Source organism: Sinocyclocheilus anshuiensis, unplaced genomic scaffold (genome assembly GCF_001515605.1).
Source record: "Sinocyclocheilus anshuiensis isolate Anshui unplaced genomic scaffold, SAMN03320099.WGS_v1.1 scaffold329, whole genome shotgun sequence".
NCBI lineage: Eukaryota > Metazoa > Chordata > Actinopteri > Cypriniformes > Cyprinidae > Sinocyclocheilus > Sinocyclocheilus anshuiensis.
In genome coordinates, this window is record NW_015540881.1 from 685,767 (window position 1) to 707,277 (window position 21,511).

Genomic DNA, 21,511 nt, shown 5'->3' on the forward strand with positions numbered 1-21,511 from the left:
AGGAAAGGTCTGCGAGTCGCGATTCTAACAGGGGAAGCCCAAAGTACAACAGCACTACATGCCAGCGCACTGCCAGGAGGCTATTGTTAGATATAGATTAGATATTTTGTAATTTATCAGTACGATATCCGATATTTAATTGTTCATGCTCATTTTGATTAACCTTACTATACTAATTTCCTTAAAGTTAACTTAAAAAAGCTAATTTAAAAACAATACATTTAATCTTTAGCAAATCTCAAACAGAATGTTTATTATGAACTAAAATTAAACTATTAAAAACAAGTTGAAATATAAATATTAGATGAAAAAAACTGAAATGATTTAAAGCTAAATAGAATAAAAACCTAATAAAAATGACAAAATAGCAAAACAAAATGACCAAGAAACCAAAATTAGAATAAAACTCAAAATATAAAAATAAGAGCTAATTCAAAACATTTATTAATGCTATAATAATATATAAATGATACTAAAATAACACTGATCTTAAAATGACTATTTTTCTTTATACTGTATATTAAACTGTTGTGATGCCTAAACTCACTTGTAACATTTAAAATGACTGATTTTAAAATATCAGCTGTGTATTAGTTATTTGTGTAATAATTATCGGTTTATCGGTATCTCCCAAAATTTGAATATCGGTACATCCCCAGACTACTGTATATGTATGACGCATAACGCACCTGACTATGAACTCTAGGTACACTGCGGTCGCTGGGTCTGCTCAGGCCTTGTGACAAAGCAGATGAGGAACTGTCTTGAGGAACTGGGATTAGCTCTCCTAGCTAACAACACAGTTACACATCAGAAAACATTTGAATAAGCAGAAAACAAAGAGCAAAGCTGCTCTATTTACTTTTGTTTTTAAGGGAACTGTAAAGAGTAGATACCTCAACTTTCTTCCAACCCCCTTGTACCCTGATATACAGTTCACTCTTGTCTATAACATATGCCAGAGTCCCTTCTGCAGCCTGACTGGTCTCTCTTATCAAGGTCTGACTGTTTTTATATGTTCTCACCTGGGAAGGCAAAGTAAGCAGTCATAATCTAGACAAATAAAAAAATGCAAGGAGCATTTAATCTTTTATGAACTCGCTGAGTTTCGTGCCATTTGACTTACAGGGTTTCCATGGCCAGGTGCACCAGGTGGCCCTGGAGGACCTTGAGGTCCAGGGAGACTTGCAGCTGAGACAGAAACAAGTAAAACTGAATTTTGGTGCATTATTAAGTTGTTGACAAGAAGTTTTAAGCCCTGATAAAGTCACTCAAAATGACTCTGGAAAAAATCTGTTTAAGAATGCGCTCGGGCTAGTCATTTAAAGATATTTGTTGTTACCAGAGCCATATGCGGATGGAGTGCCTGCTGGTCCAGGAGGTCCTGGTGGCCCCTGTGGTCCTGGAATTCCATAGCCAGGCAGTCCTGGAGGGCCCGGGGGACCAGTGTCCCCAGGAGGACCAACAATAGAGTCACCTTTCGGTCCCTAAAACACAAAGCATCACATTGGGGCTGGAATGTGAAAGGACACACTTTCACTTAATAAAATGTACTGTATCATAAGAAGGATAGTCTCAGTTTGTCTTTTTTCAGATGACTTACCACAAGGCCTGTCCTCCCAGGCAGCCCTGGTGGGCCAGGCAAACCTGGATCCCCTTTTTCTCCATTTTGCCCCTTGTGGCCATTATCACCTTTAGCACCCTTAGAGACAAACACTCAACATTGTCAACAACAGCAATGTCAACTATAACATGAACAAAAAGAAACTGTAGCTGTTTTGATCACTCAGTAATACTTAGTAATGTCAAATTTGATACATTTTAACTCATTTTGTTGTCATCATCATCATCATTATTTATTTAAACTTTTTTTTTGTGCTATTTTTCTCAGTGAAAGCCCTTGTAGTCCCCTGAGGGTCCCAAGACAACAGTTTGAAAACCCTGCACATAAGATGCATTCACGGCTTGTTGGAACATAAATATAAGATTCTGACTAGTAAAAAGCATTCACATCCTCGTAATTACAACTTGTAAACTCTGAATTTAGTACCTCCTGACTGCTGCATTGTCATGCAAAACACTCAACCCAGAAGCGGCTGCAGCAATAAAAATTAGTTAAGTAGCTATCTCATAATGTTTCTATTTAATATTTCCAATAAATTACACAGATTTATTTTGCCATTAATTTAGCATAAAAATGCATACATGTAAATCAGAGGACTAAGTAAAATGTCACAGTTGTCATGTAGTAATTATGGTAATGAATGCACCATTACACACAAGAGTGTGTGCAAATATTTGTCCATTTTAAGTTTTAAGTGTGCTTATAGAATCTATACAAATGCTTAAGATATTTTTCAATGATATGTGAGATACTGAACAAGTGCTTACCACATAACCATGAGGAAACAAAGGCACTGTGAAGAAAGAAAACATAAAGATCATTGTTGAGGTCTAGTCATTGGACTGTCTGTCAGTGCCATATAGACACTTAATGCTAATTTTTTTACATGTTTATATTCATTCATTATTCGCGATGGCGCCGACGCTGATGGCTGCCTCCGTGGCATGCTCCACAGTTGTTTTTATGTTTTTGTTAGTTTGTCCTGTCTTTAGTTATATCCCTGCAATCAGTTTCACCAGAGACGAATTGCTGGACATTCGGAAGTACACACCACCCGATATTTCACCGGTTTTCACTATTCTGATGTTTTGCTGGACATTGTAGTCAGGGGGGGCTGCGGCGCTGATCAAGCGCTTCAGGACGCGCAGACGGGGGAAGCGAGCCGGTGTTGTGCCGGATTCTGCACCCCTGCCAGATTATGCACTCCCTCGTTGAAGTCGCTACCTGATTGCCTAATCCCAACCCCACCCCACCCCTAATCCTAACCCCTCCCCCACCCCTATTCCTAAACCTACATTTCAATTTGCACATAATATACCTGTACATACAACTGTCTATTGTTAAATACCTGTACATACAATTGTCGATTTGTATATTTTTATTCCTTATTTACTTGTTCTATTTTTAATTTATTTTTATTTTTTATTATCTGTGTTTTTTTGTTCTGTCACTGCCATTCTGTTGCACTGTGGAAGCTTCTGTCACGAAAACAAATTCCTCGTATGTGTTTAATTACTTGATTATAAAGCTCATTCTGATTCTGATTCATTCATTCATTCATTCATTCATTCATTCATTCAGGGACAAGTAAAATTAATAATACATAAAAATCAATGTGAAATGTGCCAGATGTAGCCAGAGTGATCAATTTTAAACTGTAGTCCCAGGGCAGGTTGATGAAAAAAAATCAATACATTAGTACATTATTACTAAAATCCCTATAAATGTTCACAATTTTGATTTGACAACCCATTTTTATTAGATTTTTATTTTTTTAGATAAACCACAATTACTTTTTTAAATCTTTTAATTCTGACAGGAGTCTATTGCATTCATGGGTTCCTCTAAAGGCAAAAGAAAACTGACTAAAAGTACTTCTTATCAGTGGTATATAACAATCACTCTTTGTACCCGTGTTCCTTCCTGTTATTTGATTTATGTACTCATGGAGTGAAGCAAAACCATTAAGAACCTTAAAAACCAACATTAAATTAGGTAATTTAATTAGTTATATACAAATACAATGCATAGGATTATAGGTAATTTCCAAAAATAAGGCATTTTTTATTATACCTGCAGTTCCTGTCAACCCAGGACTTCCCACATCACCCTTGTCCCCTTTGACTCCTAATGATGCTCTTCCATTGCCTGTTTCAATGGGGAAAATTATATCATGAAATATAAAATATTATAAAACATAGTTGAAAAGAGTGCTATATTTTAGATCTGCTACATATACCTTGTTGTGAATTGTTGTTGTTGACCTGTAAGACAAACATTTTTTGTATAAAATTAGACAACATTTTGGACAGAACAGAAGTGATGATGAAAATATTGTCTGATATGAAATATTAAAAAGAATATGAATCCATGCCGGCTAATGTCAGCATATTCAGGAGTGAACGGTTTTGTTAGTGTGGCATTTTAAAATGTACACACCATGGAAAATCCCATAATACCATGAATTCACTGCTGAGCCCAACAAATGTTAGAGCTCATGCAACATGCTTTGGTGAGCTTAGGAGAGCGCCTCAGATGAGATGAGATACTGGGTTAAAAACCATGGACAGACACTCCTGAATTTGTAAATAACAGCAAAACGCAGGCATTATTCAGATATAAAAATGAATAAAATATTCCCTTCAGAAAAATGTAATTTAGATCTGTTTTTAAATTAAACCTGTTCTATGCTGTTTTTAAGACCATGAACCCAATCCAGAAGCACCTTAGAAAGCAAAGTAGGCGGGGCTAGTGTATTAGGGGGAGGAGCTGAGCCAGAAGGACATGCGCCACACTCAAAGCCAAACCACCAATGAGAGAATTTCACTCATTAACTTACTGGTATTTTGCAGTGTGGTCTAGGAGGAACTGGGAAAACTGTCTTTAGAGCAGAATCATTTCATGACTTTTGTGAAAATTGCATTTTAGGTTAAAGCACACTTTGATGCTCCATTTAATTTCCATATGCTGCAAATCTGATAAGAAGATAAACTTACTCCATTGAGACCAATTACTCGTCCTGATGGCCCTGGAGGTCCAGGTGGACCCGGTGGACCCTTGAATACAGGTAAGCCATTTTATTTAATTAGATTTAAAGATATGAAACAAAATGGAAGCATCATGTCACAAAGAAAAAAAATGTCATATGATGCGATTTCAATTTTTCCTTTCTCTTTGGAGTGTTACAAGCTCTTGGTGCATAAAGAAGATCTGGGGGGACCACTAGAATCTCCCTTGTCTCCTTTCCTTCCAGCTATTCCAGCCCTGCCCTGAAAGAAATTTGAGGGAGTTAATGGAAATAAGCATGTATGAGATAGTGAGACTGTAAATAAACAGATAAACAAATAATGCATTTTTTTACTGGTCGACCAGGAAGTCCATATTCTCCTTTTTGCCCAGGTGGTCCAATCGGCCCCTAAATATCAAAGAAAAAACATACATATTCTTCGATAGTTGTATTTATGCATGCATGCTTCAGTTTTTGTTTGAGAGATGCATCTTACCACAATCCCAGGCTCTCCAGAGGGGCCGATATCTCCCTGCAAAGTACAACGATGTCAATGTCAGACCATTAAGGAACAACAAAAAGTTCAAACTCAAAAGTAGATAGTTCAACCTTCAATCCCTTTGGTCCTCTGGGTCCTCTCAGGCCTGGTATTACAGAGCCATCAGCAGCTATAGATACACCTGGCTCCCCCCTTTCTCCCTATCAGACAATACAACAAATGATATTCCATAAAACGTTACTTTATGGCAATCCCGACCAAGTAGTTCTAATGTAGTATGTCATATATGAGCAATGGGTGAAACATCTACTTGCATTAAAGGTGCTGTAAGCAATTTCAGCTATTTTACTAGGTTCTGCTAACCTGAACACATAAGAGAGAGCGTGAGACTCTCTTTGGCAGTGTCTCTGGGCTGTCACAGAGTTAGTCCTCAGGAGACCTATTTCAGTGATCTCTGAGTTGGTAAGAACATTTTATGTGTGCTATTCAAAAATAGCTTAGAGCACCTTTACAGTAAGCAATCAGATGTGACAGCTAAATTACAGTGGTAAAGACAGCAGCTCAGATTTATGAATACTTGAAAATAAAATGTGCCCTCATTAGGAAATTTGTCATGTCAATCGTGAGGCAATGATGGGAGAGTTTGTGCTGCATTATGTGCAATAGGTTATTTCTGATCGCGTTTTAAACCCATACCTTCAGTCCTGGAGGTCCTTGAATGCCAGGAAACCCAATTTCACCTTTTGGTCCTCTTGGGCCCTGAGCATTACAACATTCAAGCAAGTTATTTCCACCATTATAATGGTTTGTTTGCCAGTTTATACCCCCAAACACCAGAGTAAGCCCATTAAAAGCTCTACACAAAATCATATGAAATTTAAATGAATAAGTTCAGCTCAGCCAAAGGCTATTTTAATTACCAGAAAAATTTAATTCCATTTGTTACTCCTTTTCTTTAAAAAAGCAAAAATCAAGGTTACAGTAAGGCACTTACAATGGATGTGAATGGGGCTAATTAGCAAAGTGGATTAGTTTATCCAATCGGTTTATATCCACTTTTCATCGCCACATCAATGCAACACTGAACACTTTACAGCTCATTGCAGATGCAATGCAGAGGAATTGATAAGTGCTTCTATAAGTTTAGTAGCTTCATATTTCTGCTTTTAGGCAGGGCATAGAGGAGAAACAATAATGTACAGTATGTGGAAAATAATCTGTTTTTTGAATTTTAAACCGCATAAACACATTTCATTACACCAAATAATGTTCTTTTTAGCAACATCATATGACCCCTTTAACATCAGTATATCATCTTGAATTTTAATGTATAAAGCAGACAGAAAATGAATGGCATTCTTACGGGGAATCCTGCTCTGCCAGGCAAGCCTTCAGGGCCCTGTAACATGCACAACAAACACACACACACACATACAGAAGCAAGCAAAAAATCATCAGCAGTGACATGGAAGCGATGCATGATCAAAGAACAAACCCATTCTAGATCATGTGGAAATGCCAGGCATTTAGCAGCATTGTGCTGTGAGGGGTGGAAAAGATCTTGTAGATTTCTGTATCTTTAGAGCTGCGATTGCTCCCGGACACATTTCTTGCACAATCTAGATTAAAAGCTGACGTTTGTACTATCCATGTTAAACATGCTGCATCTTAAAAAACTTTTGAGGGGAAAACAGTGAGCTGCTTTACGTACCATAGGACCTGGAGGTCCTCTGATCTTAGTGAGGTTCAATTTGGCTGCAGTATCATTAAGAAGGAGCTGGAGGAAAAAAAACATTATCTTTTTTGTCTCTCAAGCAAAATATAGCAGCAAAGCAGGTTACCAGACTTTATACTTACATCCTGGAAGTTAATGGTCAGTCCAGGCGGGCCAGGGGGACCGGGAGGCCCTGTGATGCTCAGTCCATCACGACCTCGCTCACCCTAAGTCACAATTAATACAGCAATTTACAGCATGTTCTACACACAAAGTGAAATTTGTTTCATACATTGTGCTTTCGGCTTGAGATGAATACCATCATGCATTATTCATCACTTGGTGTGAATAATGTGGGTCATAACTACACATAACTGCTCAAAATATTCTTAGATAAACAATATAATACCTTCTCTCCTGGACTGCCCTTGTCCCCCTTTGGCCCCTGTTTACAGTAAGGTAACAACAGCAAAAACATTAAACATTTATTGTGCCACAGCTACTAGTAATTTTTTATCATTTGCCCGCTATATAAAAATTTACCCATCACTTGCTAGAATACTTATTTAGTATTCAGTATTTCAGTAATTGTATCATTTGAAACATACAGTATACAGTATAATCTCTTTTCAGAGTACTCCAAGAATGCAAGAAACCGAAGACTGACCCTGGCACCTGGTAAACCAGCTAATCCTGGTATTCCATCCTGTCCTGGCGATCCTGCTTCACCCTGGATAGAGAAGAGAGATGGATCAGGAAACATATTAATCCCTATCCGGATGGTAACTGTTTCTCATTGGAATCCAGAAGTCATTTTGTAAATCCTTTTTGACCACTGCCAAGCACCATATGGTTAAACGTGAGAATTTGCATGTGTTTTAAAAATGGACACCTTCATTACTGAAATGAAAATACTGTAAACCACATTTGAAATAGGCATTTATTATGGCAGCAACAGATATGCAGGGGAGTTAAAATAAAAATAAAAATTTATTTTCTCTGGATTATTTTCATTTTATCTTCCATGTCTTTTTTTCCAATAAAAATATGTGACCCTGGACCACAAAACCAGTCATAAGGGTAAATTTTTTAAAATTGAGATTTATACACCACATTTATACACTGAATAAATAAGCTTTCCATTGATGTATGGTTTGTTAGGATAGGACAAGATTTGGCCGAGATACAACTATTTGAATACCTGGGATCTGAGGGGGCAAAAAAATCTAAATACTGAGAAAATCGCCTTTAAAGTTGTCCAAATTAAGTTCTTAGAAATCCATATTACTAATAACAAATTACGTTTTGATATATTTACGGTAGGAAATGTACAAAATATCTTCATGGAACATGATCTTTACTTAATATCCTAATGATTTTTGGCATAAAAGAAAAATGTATAATTTTGACCCATACAATGTTTTTTTGGCTATTGCTAAAAATATACCCAAGCGACTTAAGACTGGTTTTGTGGTCTAGGGTCACATATGTTTAAAACAATTCTATACATAAAAAATATAAACCGAGTAGCCAGGTCTTATATAAATAATAGGATGCATTAACTTATTTCTGCTAATTTCTACATTTTTAAAAAGACAGCTATCATTTTGAGATTGAAATGCATCACAGAAAACAATTTAAACCAATAGTGTATCCACTTTCCTATATTAAAATAGGATATTTAAATAAGTGATACTTGAATTTGATGTTATTTTCCTATTATTAAATTCAATATTATTGAATTAATTGTCCAAGCAACACGTGACTGATCATTTGAGAAGAGCATTTCTGGGTTCGTGGAATCACAAACTTACTCCTAGAACATGAATTATCTTCATCCAAATGCATACATTTTATCACTGAGGAGCCAGTCAGATTATTTTACAGACATCAACATGAGAAACAATTACCATCTGAATAGGGCTATTGTGAAATAAAACTCATTTGAGTTTAGAAGGTATATATGTAGCTATTTAGTGTGACTATAGTGTAATTTGACAAACCTTTACAGACAAACCGGGGGCTCCATCAGCACCAGAAAGTCCCTACAAAAAGGAAACAGAACAGCCATATTACTAAAATATAATATATTGTTAATTTACCCACACACAAACACACCAAATCATTACATTGGAATGAATGAATGAATCAATTAATCAATAGAAATATAAGCAGTTTAGTCATAAATTAATTTTATTTTAATACTACTTTTTTTCATAATCAAATGACTAAATACAATAAAATTTAATTCATGCTTAATATTTTAGAGGATAAACACACCTGAGGTCCTGGTGGGCCAGGTATACCAGGAGGCCCCTTAAAAAAAAAGAGTAGAGGAGAAAAAAAACTCAGATTAGGTCCATTCAACAAACAAATTTTGTGTGCACAAAGAAAATGAATTCTGGCCAATGTAGCATGCAATGACACATTCAAGGTTAATGAAAGACCTTGATATGTGAATAGAATTTGAGAATGACACAATAGTAGTGATGCTTTTGTACACTTACATGATAGCCTTTTGAAATTCCAGCTCCGAGAAACAATCCGCTTTCACCAGAACCCTCCAAATCCTGTCGGAATAAAACATCCCCTGTCCTTAGACTAATGAGTATAGAAGCAATACCCACTCAAAAGCTTAAGAAAAAATAATTAAGGCTCTGAATGGATGAAATGGTGTGCTGACCCTGAAAAGTGATGTTAGAAGAGTTTCTACCTCAAAGAATCAATATTATCTCAAAACCAATACAGTTCTCTTTTAAGGGTTTGATTGACTTTTTAAACTAAAATGATCCACTTTGAAAATTAAAACAATTTCATAACCAAGAATAAATTAGAACACTTGAATGTGACCCTTGAATTGTCCTGTTCATGTCATGTGAATTTAGCCTGTTTTGTTTGGCCTTCGATGTGGAGCACATTTTCCAATAATCATCCACTAAGTACAGGACCTACAAGCCTGGGCAAACTTGACCTGTATTTATGTATAGGTTTTCAAGAAACATTTGAGATCTGATTATCCATGTACCATTATGTTTCAGATGAACCATTAGCATAGTCTGTTGTTGACCATAACGTCCTGCATTTAAATCCCAAAAAGGTGGTTAGCCACCAATGAGTCTCTAAAAACAGAAAAATGCTTTGGTGATATTTTCAGACCTTCAAAGTGTCCATCATGTCATTGCTTAAAGGTCCTGGTGGGCCAGGAGGGCCAGGAATGCCAGGTGGTCCAGGTACACCCCTCGGTCCCATAGGACCAATAAGGCCAGGGTCACCATTTTCACCCTTAAGAAGAAGAATGAGACAAAAACAAAAAGCACAGAATTTGCATTAGCAACTTCAACCTGTTGCAAATTCTGTGTGAAATTCCTCATTCAATATTCCTGATTGTATAGATTTCTATTAAAATGCCTGGATTTCGTCCAGGAAAAATTAGTCAAACAATGTTAAATGTGACCCCACCATTATGCATCATAAACGTGCGGTTATAAACATGATACCTTAGGTCCAGAGGGCCCTCTCATTCCTTGTTCACCCTGTGAAAGAAAATCAACATTTTTAAGGATAACAATATTTTTTTTATATGACATTGAGAGGGTTCTTTCTTCAAGATGAGGTCATTTTTATACCTTTGCTCCTTTGGGACCCTGTTGTCCAGTTAAGCCATCCGGACCAGGAAGCCCCTTTAAAGGTCAAACACATTAAAACGCCAGCTTATGACATGTTTCAATACCATAACACATAAAAGTCAGCATCTATACAGACAAACTACATTAAAGCTGCAGTCCGCAAGTTTTGCCTCTTTGTCGCCATCTCTGTTTGAAAACCTGGAATTGCAGCTGGGTGCGGAATTATCTAGCTTGCGTTGTGAGTGGGCGCGGCTCCAGCTCAGATGAATCTATGTTCTGAAGAGAGTATGTGTGACAGTCAGTCACGGCACCGGTGTGGTTTACTGTACTTCGCAATCACAGATTCTAGCCTACGTCTTGGAATATGACCCCAAATAAGAATTTTCACCATATATTGCCATCTGAACAAGTAAGTAACAAGTCTGCCACGTTTGTTCTGACCAACTGAGGAAAAAAGCATTACCATAAATCTCACTACCAATGGTGATTAAATCTAAAGATCGGTTAGCTCATATCACATCAAACCGTTCAAATTATTATTATTGTTATACTTTATTCTCAAATGATTAATGTTAACAACATCAGCATTGGTGACTATGAGTAGTGTATTAGCGTGTAGATTTCAATTTCTGCACAGTCTAATCTAATTGTCATACTCTTCGAATTTCATATTAAGAAATTATTTTAACCCAAAAAGCAAATTATGCTCCCTTCGAACTGGTTTACTGGCTGGTTATGTACTTGCTCAAATATTGATTTTGGATCATGTTTAACCAAAAAAAATTATGGACTGCAGCTTTAAATTAAAAATAGTATACATGTTTTCATTGTGTTGTGATGTTTATATACAGGGGTTGGACAAAATAATGTGAACATCTGGGAAATAGGCAATATTTCATTATTATGGTGTTGTACCACCATTAGCGAAATAGTCTCTAGCTGAATATTGTCTATAAAGACATCTGCCAGTTGCTTTAGAGATCCTGAAGGATGGAATATGTTTCTCACTTTTCTGTCCTAAACTGCTCACAGTGGATTGATAAAAGTCAAGTCAGGTGATTTGTCTGGCCAGTGCAGATGTTAAAGTTCATCTTGGTAAAAATTTTATGACCTGTTTTTTACAATTTTTTTTTTATTTTTTTGCATTTTCGCATTGGTATCTGTGATTAAAGTTTTAGCAATTGCACTTTTTCACTTATTTACTGAGGCTTGCTGTCACTTTGGTCTTTTTAAACCAATCCTTCTCAGCGCTTACATGCCCCCATTATTCACTTTCAGTTTTCACCCGCTTTTCTTCTTCACGGATGAAGTCTTGCCATGCTTTGCGCACTGAGTCATAATCAAAAAGACTCTTGCTCTTAAAACACCAAACAAATGGACTGGTTAGGTTACAGACGCTCTTGCTAAACAGGCTTCCATGATTTGTTCTTGTTGAACGTCTGAAGGTCCATTTCACCCATGGCTTTTACTAAACACTACTGAACAAATCTACTAGACTGAGATAACAAACTAGAAAAGAAAACAAGGAAAAGAAAAAAAACAAAAGATAATTGCAACATTTGTTTGATTTTTTTTCAACAGAAGTCTACACAAATTATATTAACCCCTGTAATAATGGGCGTTCACATTATTTTGTCTAATCCCAGTATATAATTATGTTATGTCTAAACATAATATTAAAATTGCCATTGCTGTTAGTACAAGCAGACAGTTCAAAATAAAAAGACAGATTTTCTCCAACATTCAGAAAAAGGCAGCACAGTTTCAAGCTGTCCTGAAATGCAACCTGTGTGTCCATCGCCTTTCAACCTGTACTGCTGTTGTTTTTCTTTCAAACTGCAAAACTGCTACAGTTTTACTGAGAAATACCTTTGATGTATGTTTGTATACCTCATTATTCCTCTACTATTAAATCTGTACTCCCACATAAACTGAACCCCATTAAAAAAGATATCTAACAGCTTCTAAAGTATCTAACAACCCTCTATTAGCTATATGTCAGGGGTAAAGTATGATGTAAAGCCATAGCAAGTATTTTACTGGAGAAAATACATGCAAAAATATAACAATGTAAACTAATCCAAATCTTAGTTTGCATTCAGGCACATGTCGACAAGCAGATATTGTTGGAGAGAAAATGCTGTCTTTTCCAAACTACTGGTTCAGTGACCTGAACGAACCAGGGCAATGCCTGTCCTTTACCAAACACTGAGCCAAACCCAGAGTCAGTGCCAGACCCACTAAACCAGTCCTCAAATAGCTGGGCAATCGAGAGAAGGAAAGAAGACAACATGAATCAGCTAAAAGCCGTGATACAACCATCACTTAGCAACACTGGGAAACCTTAACAAGTGCTTGATGGGGAATGAATAATGTATCTGCTGGTCTGAGTTACTTATCATTTTACATGGCTTCATTTCAAGTTGTCTGAGTGCATTAGATGTCATATGTAATATGAAATGACAGGGCCAACAGGAGAAGCAGATGAGATATGAATTGCAATGAAATTAGTCTCTCTTCAGCAGCTGATTTAACTGAAGAGAGAACATACTCACACGAAGTCCAGGTTGCCCATCTCTGCCATCCTTGCCAGGGGCGCCTGGTGGTCCAGGCATCAAAGCCCCTACGGGGACATTAGGACCAGGAGGGCCAGGTTTCCCTGGAGGCCCTGGAGGACCAGGTGGACCCTAGAATATGACATTATCATTACATAATATATACACATTATTGTGACATACATTGACAACCTGAATGTTAAATGCCATTAAATACAACACGGGCAGATTTACTCACTCTAAGACGTTCTGTATCAATGTCAACATCTTCAAATCCAGAGCCAAGAGCATCAAATCCATACTGTCATTAAAAATGGAGATATGTTCTTAATAAGCAGAATGCACAGCATGGAAAGTTTGAGCTGAATTACATTAGTTTCATAACTAACAAATTTTGCAACATTGACACTGTTATTGAACTTAACTGAACCAACGTTGAACTCAAGATTAATAACGACACTATTGTCTTTTTAGAGATGCTTTACAGCAGAACCAGAATTTATCTCATATTTGATTAATTTTGCAACATCAGTCCTGGTATTTTTCTGTTTATTACTATAAAGCGGTATTGTATAAACTGCTATATATATATAAATGTGACTTGACATCTTAATACATCAGATTTACAGTAGCCATGAGGATCATGGGCATAAAGGAACATTCTTATCTCCAGACCTTGCACGAAAAATCATTACTAAGAGAGGCATATAAGATTCTAAACAATACAACAGACATTTTGAATCCAGAATTTGAAAGGTTACCATTGGAAAGGAGATTAAGAAGGTGCAGACTTAAGAGGTTCAGGAATTCATTCATTCCATCAGCAATGAAGTCACTAAATAGTGTTAAGTGATTTTGTATTGAGATGTTTTATTGAGATGTATGGTTTTTTTGTGCAGTGTATTGTTTTAACCTTAGCCTTAGCCAAAGACATCATCTAGAGAAACAGTGCAGTTACAAATCACATGCTTTGGAAACAAATGCATTTTCCCCCAATATGAAGTAATACTTAAAGCCACACAGTTTGTGCAATATACTTACTGGAACTTTAATTGGTTTGGATGGCCCCGGTGGTCCGGGAGGCCCTGGTGGACCAGGCAGACCAACCGCAGAATCACCCTAAAAAGAGTTAAATAGGATGAAATACAAGCTTTTGCTTTTGAGCTTGAAAAAAAGTTCTCGCTGTACTGAGGCATTGTGGATAATCACATGTTTGGGAGGCAGCTCAACTGCATTATCCCTCACCTTTTCTCCTTTGACTCCAGATTCTCCAGGTAATCCTGGAAGTCCTGGAGGTCCTCTCTGCCCCTGCATTAAAGAGACATTGTATTAAGATCAGTGGAGACAGATGTAAACATGAAGCCATGAAATTCTAGTACATTCTATCCTCCTTATTTTCAACTTGAAAGTAAATAATTTCTTCTGAATCTGATTCTTTAGCTGCTGTAGGTATAGGTAAATAACTAGTAGAATAACAAAGTGCAGTAACATGCTACAAACCAGTGTGTTTATGATTGTGATAATTAAAATAATATAACAAATACCTGTTTGAAACATCAAGCAGTATAACAGACTGTTTTTGTACTTCTAAAATAACTGGAAGTGGCTGACTCCGGAAGCACATTCAAGTTAAATATGGCTAAGGCCTGCTCTTAAAAATAATGTGGATTAAACTCAAATTCTGCAAATTAGACATAAAATGGGGTGTGAATAGCCAGATACTGTGCGATACAAAACTGTGAATACAAAAGTAGTGTAAATGAAAAAAAAAGGTACAGGAAAAAAGGTATGTTTTTCTACAATTTTTTTCTTACGATTTGGTTCACAAATTGCAGGAATCAAGTCTTACTTTTCTTCAATTTAATGTAAGAAGACCAAAAAGGAACCTGTGTGTTCTATTTGAATGTCATCTGGTCATCGCTGAGCATCTCATTTTTGGTAGCACTTTATTACAGTCCTGTTCTGCGTGTACATTTAGTCTACATACTATGCACTTTTTATAATAATTACAATAACTGGGTAATAACTACTGTAGGTAACCCTGAACTTACCCGTAAACCTAACCCTAACCCACAGGAAGTACAATGTAAGTACAGATAAGTGTAGTACTGTAAAATAAGGTGCAACCTAAATTTTTTGTTCTTATAATTCTAAAGAATCAAATATGTCTCTTATTTTGAGTTCTACCAAAAAGGATTATTAAATTAACAATTGTAATATGTGCACAACAAACTTTGTGCAACACTGTACTGAATGTACTGTCCTTCATCTGTACACGTACCAGTATTTTAAAACTGTCCATATGTAAGCAAATTATTACTCACTGGTTTTCCTTCTTCACCTTTGCGTCCCTGCAAAACATAGGCAAGAGATTAAAAAATTCTAGTTCACTCAATCTATACTGCTAGGACATGAAATGGTCTATAGTACTATGTTTATAGACAAAAGGTTAGACATAGTCTCAAAAAGAATAAGAAGAAGTAGCACATTCAATATTGTCTCATCATCATGAGGAAATAATCATACGGGTTGTCCATCTTTCCCTGGTCTGCCTTGTCTTCCTGGTGGACCCATTGGACCTTGAGGGCCTCTCTGTCCAGGTTGACCTGAATGTGTGGGTGGGAGAGATGGTCCAGGAGATCCGGGGGATCCTGGGGGGCCTGCAGGTCCAGGTTCTCCACGCTCCCCTTTTTGCCCCTGGCCAGAACTCTGAGACAGTTCAAGAGATACTATAATTCTATAATGCAATAATGCAGGACTATTACGTCATTTTAACCATCATATACTGTACTACAGAAGTCAGTTAATTCAAAAATAAGTATCCGTTTTTTTTACAACAGGAAATAAAGTGTAATACTTACATCCCCTGTACTCTCCCCTGTTTCATCTGTTTTGTAAGTCCCTGAAAGGATTAACAACCAATATTAATATGCTGAAAATGAAACATTCACGAAATAGGTAAAATAAAGTTAATTTTTTTGTCTTAATTAAAGAGTGTCCTCTCACCTCTAAGCAGCCTTTCGTCTATCGGGGTCACATGTCCTGAAAACTCCCCTTCGTCCATGTCAGGTGACACAGTGGGCGGAGCTTGGACAGGATATGTGGGTCTATATGTCTGCAAGCAATAATACATCAACTGATTACATTCTTACAACATATATGTGACCCTGGACCACAAAACCAGTCATAAGGGTCGATTTTTGGAACTTGAGTGATTTATACAAATTGGAAATTGAGATTATACATAAATAAATAAAATGAATAAATAAGCTTTCCATTGATGTATAGTTTGTTAGGATAGGACAATATTTGGCCGAGATACAACTATTTGAAAATCTGGAATCTAAGGGTGCAAAAAATCAAAATACTGAGAACATTGCCTTTAAAGCTGTCCAAATGAAGTTCTTAGCAATGCATATTACTAATAAAAATTAAGTTTTAATATATTTATGGTAGAAAACATACAAAATATCTTCATGGAACATGATCTTTACGTAATATCCTAATGATTTTTGATTTAAAAAGTTTCAGTATTTTATAAAACTTTTTAAAGGTAAAGTGTGTAATTAGTAGTAGCACCACACAGACTAGCAGGTTTCTAAACACTACTACCACTCCTATCTGACCCACGTCTTCCATTGTTAGAACAAACTTGGTTGAGTTGAGAGTTAACATGTCAGATTGCTCAAACCAGAGGTCCCAACCTTGTTTGTCAACTGAACTCCTATGCCCTAATTTTTTTCCTTGAAGTGCCCTCTGATATTTAAAGTAACAATTAAATGTAATGCATTTTCACAACAACTTTACACATTGCTATGTGGACATCACTGCAATAACTTATTTAATCATTTTGATCATATTTATAGTTTTAATTCTGAACACTTGTTACATTAAGATGGGACTGTAGAAATTGGTGAATCCCTTGCTGGGAAACAATTTGTCTTGGTTCAGTCCTGTCATGCATTGCAATGCATTACATCACAGCAGCTTTGCAAGTGGTTTTCATGTCTCTTGAGACCAATCGGTATTAACGTCACTCCTTCCATTACATGTTTTAGAGAGCCATGTTTGAATATATATTTGAATGTAAAGCTATCATATTGCTTTAGAGTGTTATATACTGTATATAGTGTATTTTTTGCAGTTCAGCAACTCCCTTCCCCATTCATTTTCATTAGAAGGAGCATTCTGCAAAAACATTTTTGTGTTCCAAGCAAGAAAGCAAAACATACAGTTCATCTTTGGGTGAGCTATCCATTTAGCATTAAAAAAGGCCTCTCTTCACATTTAAAGTGCACTAGTAAAGTAAAACAGCAATATTTTTGGATCAGTGTTGATACATAAATGATGTTCTTTCTGTCATGTGTTTCTGTGAGAGAACAGATGATTTAAACCCTTTTGATTCCTCTGAATATTGTAACTAAATGCTCCCTAGAGGGAGAATGAATCGCTTTGCTTCCTGTTTGGCAAAGATAAATACAGCATAATGTCAACAAAGAAATAATTACATTGACTACAAACATACACATAACAAGACAAACAAATATGAAAACTATTTTTTTTCTTTCATGCTCATCTATTCATTTGTGAATGTTATGCATTTGTGCATATAATTAAAAAAAATGTCAAAAATAAATTCAAGATCCGAAAACACTTTATATGAATCCTGTATATATAATGCATTATAAAGTTATTCATACACTACCAGTCAAATGTTTGGCTTCAGTAAGATTGGTTTATGTTTTAAAACTGTTTATTCCTGTGATGGCATAGTCTTCAGTGTCACATGATCCTTCATAAATCATTGTAATGTGCTGATTTACTGCTTAAGAAACATTTCTGATTATTATCAATGTTGAAAACAGTTGTGCTGCTTAATTATTGTGGAAACTGACTTTTTTTCAGGATTGTTTGATGAATAACAACATTCAAAAGATTTTTATTTGTATCAGTATAACACTTTTTCTCAATTTAATGCATTCTTTCAAAAACAAAAATAAAACAATCATAAATAAATAAATAACACTTCTGAACAGTATTGTAAGCGAATCCTTCTAACACATATAATCTGTAAATGGCTTAATGGTCCTGGATAATGTATGGCTTTAATAAATGGCACATTTGAAAACAATTAGACACATTTACATGGCAAAACTATGTAACTGGGCTGATAGATATATATTTATTTTTTTTATGTAATTTAATCAGGTTAATAGAAATGTAATGTAATGTGTGCAATGAAGTGCTTCTGTCAAACCTTTTCTTTGTCTTCTCTCACATTTGTCTGACCGAAGATTACTTCATGTCTCCCATGTTCTTCTTCATCATCATAATCACCATCACCACTTCTGTCCCCGGAGGCCTGCAACTGCAAAACATCACGAGCGTCACCAGCGACTCCACCACAAGAGGGAGTGTCAGCCATACTACTCTATAAAACAGCCAAGGACAGTGTAATAATATTCTGAGACAAATAACATGAACAAGACAGAGAGGATAATGAAAATGCGCTCACGCTGGGGTCATCCTCCTCACACTGCTCTTCCGCTGCCCTAGGGTCCGGTTTTATTACCAGCTGTTGAATAGACCCCTGACAGAATGAGATAGAAAGAGTCAGAGAAAGAAAAGGGTTAGTTGTTCAGCCGTTTAAAACAAAACCAAATTGTTTGTGTACAAGACTGCTGTGTATATTTGCAGAATGCCAAGTGGTTAATCACACTGCAATCATGTTCACACACAAGTGCTGCCTGGAGCTGTAAACTACTGTCAGGAGGAGATCTGTTCTGTTATTTTCATTCTAACAGCAGTAGACAGCATTCAGGAGTACAGCAGCACAAATTCTTCCAGCGCTCAGTGATGTGCCAGAAACGCTTAAAGGGGTCATATGATGCGATTTCAAGTTTTAAGGTAATACATTTTGTTCAGTTATCAGCAGGCTTTCAGATGAAGTACCTCCTGCTTTACTCATTAGGATTTAATGGGTTCTTTTAGCCACGCTTTCATTCAAGTACAGTTGGGATTTATGACGGCCATCAGCTACTTTCATTATTAAAGGCATTAGGAAACGTCCTAGTCCAAACAACCATAAAACAATGACAAGGAAAACTCAATTAGAACCATTACAGATAACACATATTAACACAGTAATTTTCATCAGTATTACCTCTGAAGGGAGACGTGAGAGAACAAAAGCTCAACAACAAAACTGACTTGTGCCTTTACAAAAGAATACAACAGTAATTGCAAGTCTGAACCTGGGACCTATGGGGTTTTAGCCAGGTCTATAAGTAGCATTATTTCTCTCTGTATGTGTACAGTACTGTAGGTGAGAGTTTCATTGTTAGTTGCTTCTCTTTCCTTGAAGGAGGCCCATCTAGCATTATGCCACTTAACACAAAGAATTCAACCTTCCTGAAGTCTTCTCCATGACAACAAGCCTCCCTAAGAGACAAAATGAGACAAAATCTCCTCAGCTGGAATTGGTTTATATGCGGCAGAGGACATTGTCAGAATCAAAATATTAAAAAAATAAAATAAAAAAAATTTGGTATGGTGGGTGTTGTAGAATGTAAATGTGAATAAATTAGGGAACAATTAATTTATAGTCAACTAATGATTTTGTACGGTAATGTTTTATCTTAGTATCATTTTATACATTAAAAAGTATGTATTTTAATATATATATTATTTTAAATAATATATTTTAAACATTAAAAACATTGGTGTAGTATGGAGCCCCTAAAGGGACATGGTGGAGGAAAAAAATCAGATTGAGTGAAAAAATTTGGGGTGGGAGGAAAAAATATTTGGCAGATTTTTTGCGTTCTCTCGCAAAACTTTTGTGTTCCCTCGAGAAACTTTGCGTTCCCTCGCAAAACTTTTGTGTTCTCTCGCAAAGATATTTGCGTTCCCTCGCAAAACTTAAGCATTTTTGTCCCCCATAGAAAAGCACGCTTAACTTTAATATTCGCAAAACCAGTTGAGTTCGGACAAACACTTCCTGTTTACTTTACAGATTGTAGTGGTTCATACAGCTCCATACGCTCACAGTGGAGCAGTTCATAGAGTTTTGTTTTGAATTTGGACGAAATAGTCAGTGCATGCTTATCAAGGCACGGTCTTGGGACATTCTAAAACGCTTAATGTAAACGACTAAATTCAGTACATACCTTATTTATAAAGCATACAGACAAGCAGAATAGCCCAGAATATGAACGTAACCCGGTAAATTTAATTGCACTTTAAGAGCACAATATGCCATCTGGATTGCCATGTGCAGGCAATGTGAAAAGGTCATGTGACAATAATGTAGCATACTGTATTGCAAGCATTTACCAAGAAAAAAAAAAAAACTCCTTTCACTTCTATTTTTAATAAAGCATACAGACAAGCAGGATAGCCCAGAATATGAACGTAACCCGGTAAATTGAATTGCACTTTAAGAGTATCCCTCATAGAAAGAAAATGCTTAATTAATGGACTAAGATAGTGGTATAAAAAGGCCAAATTCGGTATACAGTTTATTAATAAATTATACACGAAAGCAGGTAAGAACAGAAGCGTTTTCCTCCCATAAAGAAAATGAGGCTTAACGAAGACGGTGATAAAAAAAAAGACCAAATAGGCCTATGCTATAGAGCTTATTAAAAATATATTCTGTGTACATGCAAGCAGATGAGCCCATATGAGCTGAATTGCATGATAAGCGTTTTCTGTCATTGCAGCTTTTTGAAGTGTGAATTTTGTTTGGAAGGATGAAATGATAGTAGGCTACATTTTCGTCAGTTATTTTATCGGTTATTAAATCAGATACATAGAAGCACAGTAAAGTTACATTTATTTGAATGCATTTGTGAGAGCGCGATAACGTGTAAATTAGTCCTGCCTGTCTGTGCAACGTCTCTCTACTAATAGTGAAGCTGTGGATTTTGATTACTTCAAAACACAAAGAAATTTTCGGTATAACTTTTCTGTTTCTAAGCATTTTTATTGACAAATCACAGGGCAGCGTTGACAATATTTTTTGTTTCTCCATTAAGGGACAATATTTGCCCCCTTAAATTTATTTACATGTGCATGTTTACTGTTATAGAGGCAAAGTTTTTCTAGCCTTGTTAATTGTATGTCATGTTTTATGTCATATTCTTCACATTTCATTAAGTGTATTATTAATATAATAAATAAAGCAATAAATGATGGCAAAACGAAGTTATACTTGTAGATTCAAAACTAAAATCGCCAGTAGGTGGCGGCAAGTCACTGCCTAATGAGCAAGGCGAAGCATTAATTCATTCAGTAACGAAGCAAATGGTTGTAGTTATGAAAGGGTTATTAATCAGTACTGACTCTCCGAATCATTCAAAGCTGCAGATTCATTCACTAACGAAACACTGCTGTTGCTTGGAGACGCACACCAGTTCTGTTGCGGATTTCGTTGGAACTATTATTTCCTTGTAAAATATAACAAACAATATTGACAATATTGT

The 21,511-nt window shown here is 36.2% G+C and overlaps 1 protein-coding gene across 2 annotated transcripts in view; it reads right to left on the reverse strand.

The window, feature by feature from the left end:
* LOC107688455 (collagen alpha-1(XVIII) chain-like) overlaps positions 1–21,511 on the reverse strand; it is a 41,949-nt gene that overhangs the window by 2,353 nt on the left and 18,085 nt on the right. The window contains exons 4-39 of one of the 2 annotated variants that reach the window (XM_016486126.1): positions 18,541–18,615; positions 18,283–18,393; positions 16,032–16,140; positions 15,887–15,927; positions 15,552–15,734; positions 15,350–15,376; positions 14,271–14,333; positions 14,067–14,144; positions 13,264–13,326; positions 13,026–13,157; positions 10,471–10,524; positions 10,342–10,377; positions 10,001–10,126; positions 9,352–9,414; positions 9,125–9,160; positions 8,848–8,889; positions 7,512–7,574; positions 7,254–7,289; positions 6,988–7,071; positions 6,842–6,907; positions 6,494–6,529; positions 5,827–5,889; positions 5,241–5,330; positions 5,128–5,163; positions 4,986–5,039; positions 4,837–4,893; positions 4,621–4,680; positions 4,464–4,505; positions 3,864–3,888; positions 3,698–3,772; positions 2,392–2,417; positions 1,604–1,702; positions 1,343–1,487; positions 1,127–1,191; positions 897–1,025; positions 690–791 (exon numbers count right to left, since the gene is read on the reverse strand). In XM_016486126.1, coding sequence (XP_016341612.1) covers positions 690–791; positions 897–1,025; positions 1,127–1,191; positions 1,343–1,487; positions 1,604–1,702; positions 2,392–2,417; positions 3,698–3,772; positions 3,864–3,888; positions 4,464–4,505; positions 4,621–4,680; positions 4,837–4,893; positions 4,986–5,039; positions 5,128–5,163; positions 5,241–5,330; positions 5,827–5,889; positions 6,494–6,529; positions 6,842–6,907; positions 6,988–7,071; positions 7,254–7,289; positions 7,512–7,574; positions 8,848–8,889; positions 9,125–9,160; positions 9,352–9,414; positions 10,001–10,126; positions 10,342–10,377; positions 10,471–10,524; positions 13,026–13,157; positions 13,264–13,326; positions 14,067–14,144; positions 14,271–14,333; positions 15,350–15,376; positions 15,552–15,734; positions 15,887–15,927; positions 16,032–16,140; positions 18,283–18,393; positions 18,541–18,615 — 2,592 coding nt within the window. Of the gene's footprint in view, positions 1–689; positions 792–896; positions 1,026–1,126; positions 1,192–1,342; positions 1,488–1,603; positions 1,703–2,391; positions 2,418–3,697; positions 3,773–3,863; positions 3,889–4,463; positions 4,506–4,620; positions 4,682–4,836; positions 4,894–4,985; positions 5,040–5,127; positions 5,164–5,240; positions 5,331–5,826; positions 5,890–6,493; positions 6,530–6,841; positions 6,908–6,987; positions 7,072–7,253; positions 7,290–7,511; positions 7,575–8,847; positions 8,890–9,124; positions 9,161–9,351; positions 9,415–10,000; positions 10,127–10,341; positions 10,378–10,470; positions 10,525–13,025; positions 13,158–13,263; positions 13,327–14,066; positions 14,145–14,270; positions 14,334–15,349; positions 15,377–15,551; positions 15,735–15,886; positions 15,928–16,031; positions 16,141–18,282; positions 18,394–18,540; positions 18,616–21,511 lie in introns of both variants that reach the window. The other variant, XM_016486127.1, reaches the window with a different exon arrangement.